The sequence below is a fragment of the Octopus bimaculoides genome, chromosome 4 (genome assembly GCF_046866305.1).
Source record: "Octopus bimaculoides isolate indiv1 chromosome 4, ASM4686630v1, whole genome shotgun sequence".
Classification (NCBI taxonomy): domain Eukaryota; kingdom Metazoa; phylum Mollusca; class Cephalopoda; order Octopoda; family Octopodidae; genus Octopus; species Octopus bimaculoides.
The window spans coordinates 52,647,425-52,660,914 of record NC_142931.1 but is presented as its reverse complement, the minus strand read 5'-3'; the positions used below and the strand labels follow the sequence as shown (position 1 = coordinate 52,660,914).

Below are 13,490 nucleotides of genomic sequence, written 5' to 3'. Positions count from 1 at the left end.
CCAGTTGAGCACTGGGGTCGATGTAACCAACTGAGCCCCTTCCCTGAAACTGTTGGCCTTATGCCAAAGTTTGAAACCATTAATAAATAAGTTATTATTACACTTAGAAATTGTTGTAGCACAAAATGAAGTCAGAGTGATATGCTTCGATGTAAAAACACCATTAACTTTGTACAATGTCATATTTAAAATAAAGCTCAGACATCAGTATGGCTTCTGTCTAGACATGTAAAAACTTTTTCAGTAGAGAAACAAAGATGAAGTTGTAAATGTGGGATGGAGAAGCGTGTCAGTGTGAAATGAGTATATTTGGAGGAGATTGACAAAAGGTATGTAATGTGTAGTTGTGAGACTTTCTCTAAGGGATGTACTGCTTACAGAGCCTTCTTTATTTAGATGTGGTCAAGGTTAGGGAAGATGATTTCACAAAATTGGTGGAGATTCTTTTAGCAAAGGACCAAAAGGATAGGCGGCAGCTTATCAGGTGGAAAAATCTTGTGATATAAAGGTGAACTTTATATCACAAATAGTGAATTGCATTGCTGGGTGAATGCCACCCAGTTTTGGAGAGTGGGTGAGATGCTCCAAAATTGTAAGCCTTGATTTATGCCTGAACAGCTGCAGCATAGCTTTGAGTAAACTACTGGAGAAACTTTGGACATTGAAATTTTGCTGTGTGTGGAATCTGAAGGGACAGAGCTAAAGGGGCAAGTTCAATCAATCACTCAGCTGTTTCTAAATGTCATAAATGAAGCAGGTATGCTGTCAGGGACAAGTGAAATAAAACTGGTGGAGCTCCAGCCAATTGGTTGACTTGAAGTATGATGGGGTCCAGAGAGACAGAGGTGTTCTGTAGTATGTGGTGGTGTATTTGGATAGTTGCAATAAGGCAGACGTTGGATGTCCCAGTGGATGCAGAAATGGATATAGTTTGGTAAAGGTGAGGTTTTAAGGTGAGAAAGAGATTGAAAGTGTTTGCATGGAGGAGAGTCTTTGTGTCAGTCTGGAAAGGTTTGGAATGAAAGTTGAGAATCATGAGGAGTTGTGAGAGTTGAAGTGACTGAAAACAATGACTTTGGAGAGTGGAGTGGAGTGGTGAGGTAGATATTCTCAATGCAAAGAGTTGCTGGTGGCTTTAGGAATTCTGAAAGTGATAGAGGGAGCAAATGTGTTTGTGGGGAATGTGTGCATAAGCACTATACATACATATATATATATATATAAACATGGAATGTGAGGTTTATAGCTGTCATCAACTATATATATATATATATACACACACACGCACATATATATATATATATATACATATATATATATATATATAGTTATATATGCTGCATAGTTCCCAGCTATCAAATTGCAATCACAAGGTATTAGTCAATCCAAGGTTGTAGAAGTCACTTGATCAAAGAGCAGTGCAATGGAATTAAACCCAGAACTAAGTTGAGAAGCTTTCACATTTAGATAGGTTACAACGTACAGAAAGACATTTAGAAAATATGGGAGAAAAACATTACTATAACATAGAAACATGTTATTTTATATCAATATCAAAATCCAGTTATGAACATAGAAATTACAAAGTACACACCTTAGTCGAGCCATCAATTCTTGCTCCTCCATCAATAAGTTTAGCAAAACTTTTGAAGCATAATTATACGCTTTTTCAATTTGATCAAAGTATCCTTTTTCATTCAATGTGTAAATCATTTCTTCAGCATAAGGACATTTTACATCTCTACCTGAAATACAAGGATTTCAGTTTAGATAGGAAGATTTTCATAATAACCAACAATTGGTTTCATATTCTTGAGTTTACTTTCCCTTACAGCAACTATTAGTAATTTCTATTCAGTCATATATACAAGAGACTTGCTTTATTAAATTGCACACTACTATAATCTTTCAGTACACTGAAAACTTCAATGAAACAAGTGCTGTTCTTGACATCAGGAATGCCTTTGACTATATCAGGTATTTGAATCTCCAAGATAAATCATCCATCGGAATGCTCCATCCACTCCTCATTTCTGAGATCAGAAATTTCCCATCAGATAGTTTCATTATGATATAATTATGATATACATCAATGAAGTTCTCTCTCACCAATATTCTAACAACGCTGTAGTGCACAGGATTCAATTGTCTACTCCGTTTTATTTTATACATTAGTAACTTTAACTCTGTTACTATTTCTAACACACTTTGGATTTATTCGGTTTGGTTGCCAGTATTCATTCTGTTCGAATTGATTTTATGTTCAGTGTAATGATACACTTTTATAGACTAATGAAGGATGTGAAAATCATTTTTGCTATAAATCAACAAATAAATAGTTATTAGCAATTAAAGTTTGAAAATTTGAGGTCATTTTAGCCAACCATAAGCCACAGACACATTCATGCCTGTTTCCATAGTAACAAGTGGAAAATAAGAACTTTTTTGTCTGTGAGAAAGCACTCGTTGACAAATAAATTGAAACCGCTTGTGTTACCTATCTCTTGACAACTGAGCATGTGAATTTATGAACTGGTCAACAAAATGTTTGTTTTTTAAAAATATTTAATTTGTAATGTGTTATTTTGTTTGTAGAAAAATCTTTTAGGTTCATGCTATTGCATTAAATGCATACTAAATGTTTAAAACTACAAAATACATGTTTTCTTTTTGTCGTTGAGGTGGTTATGAGGTATGCTAAAAATAACAGCTAAATAACGTTTTTGGATAAATCTTTTAAGTTCGTGCTATCAAAATGTTTAAAACTACAAAACGCATGTTGTTTATTCTTTCTTGACAACACGTGCTATTTTCAGAATGTTGACAAAATATGCAGTCACGCACAAAATGACAGCTTCCAAATCCTGTTGTCTGATTGGGTGAAATTGATTAAACTTTAAACATCTCTAACTTTTTGAAAACATTTTTCTGGAAAAAGTGAAATAACTCCAGTAATTCAGCTTGGAAAAGTGTATTAAAGTGTCAAATTTTAAAAGTTTCAATAAACTCTAATTTGAAATTCAGGCAACCAAACCAAATAGATCCCACACTTCTATATAAAAGACGCTTCAAGCCTCTTCAGTTTTTCAATCATATCAGCTGTCACCACCCACACTCTGCTTAAACAGCTGAGACCAAAGATTACAAAAAGTTCTCTAGTGGTGACATGGTAACCTAGTCTTCTTCAACGGCACTAAAGAACACAGCTAATTATGTGTGTGTGCACATGCACATGAAGGAAATGCAGTTTCAACATTACACTCTACTCATGAACAACACAGCTAAATTCCTCTTACTGTAGATGTTGGGTTTTACAGTTTATGACAATCTTTCAAGGTAACATTAACCTTGACATATTTTTGTATATCTAGGACTTTAGTGCCCAATGTTTTATTTTCAAGCAGGTTGGGTGTGACTTAGGAGTAACTATCTTCTATTTCTGGCAGACTAAATGACTGTAGAGATCAGTGGTTCCCAACCATTTTTTACTTGTGGAACCCTTTTGCTTCGTATTTTACTCTGCTGGACCCTCACAGCAATTCAATATCTTTAAAAAAATCCTATAATATTTCTATAATTAGATATTATTAGGAATTGTAAAAAAAAAGTTGTTAAAATATTTTATGAATTGTAGAAATATAACCAATTTATTGCACCTAAATTTTAACAACAAAATCTTACATGGACCCTGGATGAGAACTACTGGTATAGAGGCTCCTATATAGGCAAATATCCTCAATGGAGGGTGTTAAAAAAATACAGCACAGTAGGAATGAGTTTTCTGACCAAGAATAAGGCCAGGAACTTCTACAGAACAACCTTAAAGAATATTGAACTGGTTCTATTTTGGTCATGATTTTTTAAAATTAATGTAACTTATAACATTTTTTTCTGTTAAGGAATATTTATTCTATTAAGGAATGGGTATTACTGCCAGAATATTAATAGAATAACAGAAATCACAATATAAAAAGATCACTTACCACACTGTCGTACAACATTTAGATACTTCCCAGTATTTAATACTTCTTGGACAACAAGTGCCAAAAAGATTGGAGTTCTGTCTTTTCTCACAACATAATTCTGTTCCCAATACATAAATGGAGTCAAAGAAATAATATCACAGAAGTTGTAACTCCACTTAGAAGAAAGTGGATGATGATCCGCAGAAAGTTAGGCTGACTAGGAGAGAATAAAAACTTTACAATATTTCTCTCTCCAATTTTAGCTTGAAGATTTTGAAATAAAGATAAACAAAAAAACATGGTCTCCGCTCTTTTACATATTTTACCAAATATTTTGTTAGTAGTTTAGTGTCATATAGGTTCTGTTGACGATTCAGCCTGCATTTTTGCTTTGTGCTTGAGAATACACTTCAAGCTAAGTGAAATCATAGTCACGGCCAGTGCCAGTGACTGGCACCCAGTACACTTTGTGGAGTGGTTGGCATTAGGAAGGGCATCCAGCCATAGAAGCCAAGCAAAAACAGACTGGGGCCTGGTGCAGCTCCCCGGCTTATCAGTTCCAGTCAAACTGTCTTACCATTGCTAGCATGGAAAACAGATGCTAAACAATGATGATGAGTATAGAAACAGAACAGTAATTTTAGCATAGATAACCCACAACTAAGGTTAAATTGGCTTGTGAAAAATGTAACCTTCATTCTCTTGCACACATAGTAAATTTTCCAGACTTATTTCAGGTAAGATAGAAAGGTATAAAAACCGCATCATCAACACCAGGTAATCTTGTAATTAAGCTGGTGGAAATGACAAAGATAGTTTACATCAGATTAAATAGTTCACATTATTATTTTTTTACATTTGTCTGTTTCAGTCGTTAGATTGCGGCCATGCTAGAATATAGCCTTGAAGAACTTTGTGTCGAATGAATCAACCCTAGTGATTTTCTTTTTCTTTTAAAGCCTAGTACTTATCTTTCTCTTTTTGTCAAACCACTAAGTTACGGGGACATAAACAAACCACCACTTGTCAAGCAGTAGTAAGGGACAGACACAGACACAAACATATATATACACACACACACACACACACACGTATACAATGGGATTTTTTCAGTTTCCATTTATCAAATCCACTCACAAGGCTTTGGTCAGCCCGAGGCTCTAGTTGGAGCCCAAGGTACCACACAGTGAGACTGAACCTGGAACCATGTAGATGGGAAGCAAGCTTCCTACCACACAGCCACGTCTGCACATATAGTATTATTTGACTTTTACTAGTTTCAATCATTAAATCAAAAAGTTAAGAAGCAAACTTCTTAATCATTGAACTACATGTAGTTCAATGATTACAGTTGCGTAGTCATAGTTCAATAATTGAAACATGAAAAAGAATAACAGAATCTAGTGAGACATACACAGTTATATGATAAAGAAGTTCAATTCTCAACCATGTGGCTCAATGACTAAAATTACTAAAGTCATATAATATCATGAACCATTCAATTTAACATTTTACTGTCTTTGCCATTTTCACCAGCTTAATTACCAAACTATCTGGCACTAAGGATGCTATTTAATTTATTTACTTATTTTTTTCCATAAAATATGTCTCTGAGTGGTTGGCGTTAGGAAGGGTATCCAGCTGTAGAAACTCTGCCAAATTAGATTGGAGCCTGGTGTTGCCATCCGGTTTCACCAGTCCTTAGTCAAATCGTCCAACCCATGCTAGCATGGAAAGCGGACGTTAAACGATGATGATGATGATGATGACGTCTCAAAAATTTACTGTGCCCTGAAGGTGAAGATTATATTTTTCAGAAATCAATTGCATCGGCTCCAGTATGTCAGTACTTATTTTATCATCCATGTTAAAGTGCCTAGTTTTACTTTGGCATGAAGGGAGATAATTAACAGAACTAAATACTACAAGTTATTTTTGTTTGATGCACTAATTGTTCTCCATTATAATTTTTTTTTCATCTGGGTTTGATGTATTTTCTTCATCCAGTACAACATCTTGCTACTTTTGCTGCAGTTCATTGTCATCTTTTTATTCCTGTTCAGCCATCAGAAATCAGCTTCCAACACAACTTCTTATGTATTCTTCTTCTGCAGATTCCTCTCACCTAGACAGCTTGTTACTTCTTTACTCAAATATCAAACTTCATATACATCACATGCATACCAGTGCAGTTTTCTCTCTTGGACTGAACATGATTCCTGTTATATTCAGTCTTTCTCAGCTCATTTGTGCTCCATTATTCATGTACACTAACATTACATATCCAGTAGACGATACTCATTGCATTTTTTTCCAGCTTCTGCATTTTAATGCCCACGTTTTACTCCTTTGCAACATCACATTGCATACACATGCATCATACAATTTAAGTACTAGGCTTACAAAGAATAAGTCCCGGGGTCGATTTGCTCAACTAAAGGCGGTGCTCCAGCATGGCCGCAGTCAAATGACTGAAACAAATAAAAGAGTAAAAGAATAGATAGATAAAATGTTGCATTTGAGATTAGTAACCTTGGGTATTTAAGGTAACTCTAAAGTGAAAAATCACTGTTAAAATACAAAACTGTATTACGTAAAAGGATATTCATTGTACGATTTCTCCTTGTTGACTTCCTCATTCTCAACAACAAAAAACTAGAAAGAAAAATTAAACAATGATAAACAATAAGGAATGACTAATAATAATTAATGAATGATAACTGAAAGATTCTCAAGCAGAAATGGAGTATTTTTCTAGTTACATTAATAATTCAAAATTATCTGTTGGTCACAATGTTGGCCATAAGTCATAGTAATTAAAATTTTTAAAAAAATAAAATTCATGTAGTTGTTGCTTAGTCTTAAATCAGTCATGACTGAGCAGACATATGAATAACCCATTAGCAGACATATGAATAACACTCTGTTATATATAATGCTTATTTATTCACATTGTTTTGAATTAATCATGCATTGTCTCATAGCTTTGAGATTTCAATGATGTGACTGTTTTTTTTTTTAAATGACTTTGTAAGTGTGACTTGTAAGTGTGAAAGGAGAGATCTGGCCAGTTTGGAACAATTAGAACACTTGAGGCAAATATGTTTGATTCAAATGCTAATGGGTTTAAGACATTCATACTGTGATCACCCTGCTTTTGTTGGAGGTATTCTGGACCTTGTCTCCTGCACATTTTTATATTGGTAGGGATATGCTTTCAAATGACCTTTTTTGGATGGTCATATTTTAAATAGTTATGAAAGAGAAAGAAACAATAATAATATCACTGAAGCAACATACCTCTTCATATGGATCATTAATAATCCCCTTGTAGATCCACATCTCCAAAATTTCAAAGTATGGAGCACACGCCTGATGAAAAGAGACACAAACATAATTAAAACTAGAAGAGAAGATACATCTTTTAATTTTTTGAACAATATACCAACCAATCCATAAAGCTGTTTATATTTCGGTTATAGTCAATACTATAAACACACATATCTACTAATATAGGACATTCTGTTGTTGATAAGTTGCAAGCACAAATATTAAACAAATATAATAACCAAGTAACAAAAATATAAAATAATAATTACTGGTCATAGTTTGCATTAGCAAAAATGATGGAGTGAAATTCTTAAGTTTGGATCAGTTTGTATGTATGCTGTGGGATGTAAAGTAAATGGACATTTCAAATAAATGCTGTCATTGCAGGTACCTCACTGGTCTCTTCATCCAAATTCCCACAGCTATTACAAATGAAATCCCAGGACCAAGTGATTTAAAATTTTAACTACAATTCTGCAAACCCCATTTTCTACATCAAAGCAGACTTTGCATCGATGAAAGAGAACACAAAAACTGCACTTACAGTAAATTCATGCTCCACCATTCCAATTCATCTGGTCACTTCAATGACCATCTTGCAGTGTCCAGAATTTCTGAACAACAAAACCAATATAAGAAATAACTTATCATCATGCTTGGGACCAGCTTAAACAACTGACCCTCCATTTCATAATACTATTTTCCTTTTGTTGTTTATGCTATTTCCTTCTATTACCAAACACCATTCTTTCCACAGTTTTCCTCTCCTACTTTGCTCTTCCTTCCCTACCAAAACAACAAATACAAAAAACATTTCTCCTTCCTGCTTGTGTATGTTGGTAAGAACATAATCACACCTTGTATCTATCTTTTTTGCATACTTCATTCTGGTCACTGACCCTTCAGTTGTAGAGGCACGTGGTTTTGTGGTTAGGGTGTTGGATTCATGATCATAAGGTTGTGGTCTCAATTCCTGGACTGAGCAACACATTGTGTTCTTGAGAAAAACATCTCATTTCACATGGCTCCAGTCCACTCAGCTAGCAAAAATGATTAATCTTGTGATAGACTGGCATCCTGTCCAGGTGGGGAATATATATGCCATGAAACCGGCCCTTATGAGTCAGTATGACTTGAGAAAGTAACTTCACTCTTGAATTAACACCTTTTTGTATTCTCTTTTTGAAATTTGTTTCTTTGTTACTCTTACTCTTCTTTTTACATGCTCTTTCATGTGACAATGCCACCTTGTCTTATTCTGTACCATCCACAATTTCACTGAACACTTAGTAGTTGATATATAAATTACTATTGTTATCATTATTATACTATGTAAGCTATTACATGCTAATTTAGCGAGCAGAATTATTATCCTGAGTTTGGATGACAAGTCTCCTTAAATCTCAAGAGTCTTTTTTAGGATTGTTGCAGAATACAGGATGGCACTTATCTGCAGGTCTACATGATCAACAATATGTTTCAAATCCCTTATCCTTCAGCTTCTAAAGTAATAGTTTTGGCATAGTACCAAGTCTCCCAATCACCACAGGTGATGATTTTCATTTTTATGTTCAGCAATCTCTTTATCTCTCTGGATCACTCTCGATATTTCTCAATTTTTTCAGTTTCCTTAGTATCCATTCTACTATCAAATGGGATTGCAAAGTCAATGATTTTACACTGTTTGTTCCTTCTTTCATCTACAATCATATCTAGTCTCCTGACTTCAGTATTGTGATCAGTTTCTATGAAGAAATCCCCTTATATCCTGGAACTAGCATTCAACACAAGTCTCTGGTTCATACTTATACCACTATTCAGTCACTTCAAATCCATAAATTTGACTGACCTCCAAACATAATCTTTTACTAACACAATTGTGCCTGTGTCTATTACTCTTTCTATGCCTCCTTTGGACCTGTAGAATATTAGTTTTGACCTCTATGTCATAAAGAGCAGCTGCTGACAAACAGATGTTTACTTCTGGGGGCACATCTACTGACTTCATTCTTAAAACCTTTTGGCCTAAGTACAACAGATTTGTATAAGGACCAGTTCAACACTTTTTGAAATTGTTCTGGAGAGGTTTTTGGTATCATCATCATCATTTAACAGCTGTTTTCCATGTTGGCATGGGTTAGACAGCTTGACAGGAAACTGGTACGGCTAGGGTTCACACCAGGTTCCATAGTCTGTTTTGGCTTGGTTTTATACAGCTTGATGCCCTTCTTAATGCTTCATCCTCAATCAGAAATCTCACCTTCAATGGTGTTGTATTTTTTTTCCCCAAAGCAACATACATTTTAGTACCTCAAATTGCTTTGAAGCATTTTTCTATCTGCTGCTGTGTCCTTTGCTCTATTTTTATATGTTTTATTCCTATGCATTCGTAAACAAAGTTTTGCAGATGGGTTCTTGCTGGATGGATTCTGGTATATTTAAAGCTATGTTTTGGCCAAACTTCTGGAGGATGTTCTTTGCATTTTTTTTAATCTAGAGATGATAAACAATTTTTTTCTATCTAGCACACAGCCTTGGCAAACCTATCAATGCTAGATTTTCTAGTTATGGTATCTTGATCATTTACTGTACAGGTATTAATGGTGGCGGTGGTGGCAGCAAAAGCAGAATTTGCAGATTTGTTGAAGCAACAATTTCATTTTCCCTTTTCCTGTTTTACCCTCTTATTTTTGTTGTTGTTGTTTTCATTTTCTATGTTGAAAGTTTTGGTCAGCACTGGTGATGATGCTTTGTTTTAACATTTGAGAAGGCAAAGTTAAAACAGCTATTCAAGTCTGTAATTTCACTCCCCTAACATTTTGCAATGTAATTTAATGTTTTTTTTTTATGTCTTTTTTTTTTTATGTTTTAAAGAAACAAAAGAATTTCACAGAAATAATTCACAAATTCCAACTTGAAGGACCAAAATGCAAAGGAGCTGAGGATTTCTTCACAATTGCTGAAACCTTATGTGAGACACAGACCAAAAATTTTTTAAATATCTTTGTTACAAAGTTAAAGTAAAGCAAAACTTATGAGTAACTCAAAGCAACATTTTGCTGACAACTCAACAAAAATAATAACTTAAAAACGTTTTTTATTTCATTAATTTTTTTAAAAATTTAATTTTGTTTTATCTTTCGTACATAATCTTATAATTTTGCTTTTCAATGTTATTTAGCCTATCCGTAACACTTCCATGTGATTAGTTGAAGGATGGATGGGGAAGGATGGGAAGGGTGGGGAGAGTGGAGATAGGAGGAGGGGACAGGGAGGGAGAGTGAAATGTGTAATTTTTTTTTAACTTATGTTTTTTACTCCGTTACTTAGCCTGTCTGCAATGCTTTCACGTGATTAGTTGAAGGGAAAGGCAAAGAGCAAAAGGAAAAGGAGAGAGAAAAAGAGGGTAAGGGTAGGAGTGAGAGAGAAAGAGAGAGAGAAAGAGTGCTGTATATTAAGTTTCTAGATTATATATATACTTTATAAAGTATATAAATGCATTAAGTAATCATTATATTCCAGTTTCCTTCACTTTTCAATGAGTAGCAGATGAGCGACTATCTTTCCATACAGACACAACACAGTCTACACTGTCATGTTTTCTGGATAAAGTTTTCAGAAATAACCCAATAAGTTTAGCATAAATTCTGTGAAATATTCATAGGTCCCACTAGTTATACATAAATAGTGTACTGTGTTGTGTTGTATGAATAAATTTCTGCACTGTCCTGCCAACTCTTTCTTCCCAAACTTTCAATTACATTTAGACATCTCTTAACCTTCACTTGCCCAAAGTCACTGGGTGTAACCCAGCAAGTTATTGTATCACACACACAGATTAAAAGCAAAACAATAATAATATTAATAAAAACTTACTGCTTGAGTTAAAAAAAGGCAAAGTTCTTGACTTTTAGTATCTCTACAATAAATACAGAAATAAAACAAAGTTTAATTTAAAAAGATAAGCAACAATCTGCTAAAAAGAAAATCTAGTGATATATAATTTAAGCTATTAACTATTTAGAATCAAAGTTTGTCTTCTTGTTATTTTCATTACAACAGCGTTAGTATGCACAAGTAGAAGGAATTTGCTCTCTTTCATGTTACATGTACCATAATTAGTTTCAAGCAGTAGACTGTGCTTGTGTTGGTGCATTACCTAAAAGGAATTTAATCAGTTATATCAATCCCAGGTGTTTGGTACATACTCTGTCAACTTTGCAAAACAGGAAAATAAGCCCACCCATGGCATAAAATGAAATAACCAGAATGTAAACAGACACGACAAGATACCACTAGGACTTTTTGTACATACATATGTATATACATATATATATTACATATATGTATATACATACATATATATATATATATATATATATATATATATATATATATATATATATATATATATATATATAAATACATAGTTTTAGGGAAAAGAACCAAGTTTCAAGAACTCATCGATGAAAATCCACTATCACATCTAGAAATATATCTTATGATATTTACTTTGTTTTATATTATACTCATTTATTGTGCTTTTAATTATTAATTTTTCTATATGTGATAGTGGATTTTCATCGATGAGTTCTTGAAACTTGGTTCTTTTCCCTAAAACTATATATTTTTATATATATTATAATCTATAAAGCTCAATTTTTTAAAAATTTTTTATAAATTGATTTTAATTGAGTTTTTACCTGTAATTTTGAATTTTGTCCCTAATATTATATATACATATATATATATATATATATATACATATATATACACACATACATATATACACATGCATCTATATATACATACATGTATATAAACATAAATACACACACACACACACACATATATATATATATATACATAAATACACACATATATATATATATTTACATAAATACATACATATATAAATATATATACATAAATATAATACATACATATACATAAATATATAGATATATACATACACACACACACACATAGATACATACACACTTAAATCACTTGGGACTTCTTTATCCAGCTGTCATCCTCTATAAGTTCCACATACCAGCTCGGTCAGCTCTTTTGCATACTACATCTGGATGTTTTTCTATATTCATTTTGCTGTCCCCAAGCATTACATATCCATCAAAGTACTTTCACTTCGTTTTTTCATTGTACACCACTCATATTCAGTACCCATGTATACTATATTCAACTCTGGACACATACATCATACAATCTGCCTTGTCATTGTAAATGGTTGATAGTTGTAATAGAGATATTAGTCTCTCTCTATCACCTTTCAACATAATTATATATTAAGGAACAGTAGAACGATTAACAACATAATAAAAATAAGGTTTATTTATGATGATGCTTGGTTTTACAAGTCCTGTGTCACTCAGCTTAGCAGCCGCTGATTGATTTGTAATCGGTATTGGAAGATTAAGAGCTTCCTTGATGCATGCCAGAGGAGCAAATAGCTATCATATCGATAGCATCGTGGTGAAGAGTGCTTCATTGAGGAGCGAGGTGTTGTCACGTCGAAGGTCTCTCGCTAAACTGCTTACAAAGTGAAACAAACTCTTTAAGTACTAGTTTTACTACACATGCGCACACAAGGGGCTTTCAGAAAGGCAAGTCCCTTGCGCATGTGCAGATAGTACTTCCTCAATGGCGGCTATAATTTTGCGCCACTACATCATGTTTCCTTCCAATTTAGCTCTTGAGCAAAGCACACATCTACTTGCCCTCTTTCCAGCATCCTGTAATTTCTCTTTATATCCACACAAATACATATATATATTATTTATATATATATATATATATATATATATTTACAGGGGTTGGACAAAATAATGGACACACCTTAAAATTTCAAACAAATTTATTTTAATATGAGGTAGGACCGCCTTTGGCAGTAATTATAGCTTGAATTCGACAAGGTATGGACTCGTACAAAGTTTGAATTGTTTCCAAAGGAATTTTTGTCCATTCTTCAGCTAAAACAGTCTCTAGTTCTTGTAGTGATGATGGCAGAGGATATCGACTCCTTACTTGATTTTCTAAAATGCACCATAAATGTTCAATAATATTGAGATCTGGGGACTGTGGTGGCCAAATAAGATGTTCCACTTCATTAGAATGTTCCTCGTGCCATTCAGTAACCACTTTAGCTGCATGAATTGCTGCATTATCATCCTG

The 13,490-nt window shown here is 33.6% G+C and overlaps 1 protein-coding gene across 1 annotated transcript in view; it reads right to left on the bottom strand.

Annotated features, from left to right (window-relative positions):
* LOC106868733 (gamma-tubulin complex component 2) overlaps positions 1-13,490 on the bottom strand; it is an 82,708-nt gene that overhangs the window by 29,346 nt on the left and 39,872 nt on the right. Inside the window, exons 16-20 of the mRNA XM_014914131.3 lie at positions 11,172-11,214; positions 7,266-7,337; positions 6,571-6,620; positions 3,984-4,096; positions 1,595-1,745 (exon numbers count right to left, since the gene is read on the bottom strand). Of these exons, the coding sequence (XP_014769617.1) occupies positions 1,595-1,745; positions 3,984-4,096; positions 6,571-6,620; positions 7,266-7,337; positions 11,172-11,214 (429 nt within the window). The remainder of the gene's footprint in view (positions 1-1,594; positions 1,746-3,983; positions 4,097-6,570; positions 6,621-7,265; positions 7,338-11,171; positions 11,215-13,490) is intronic.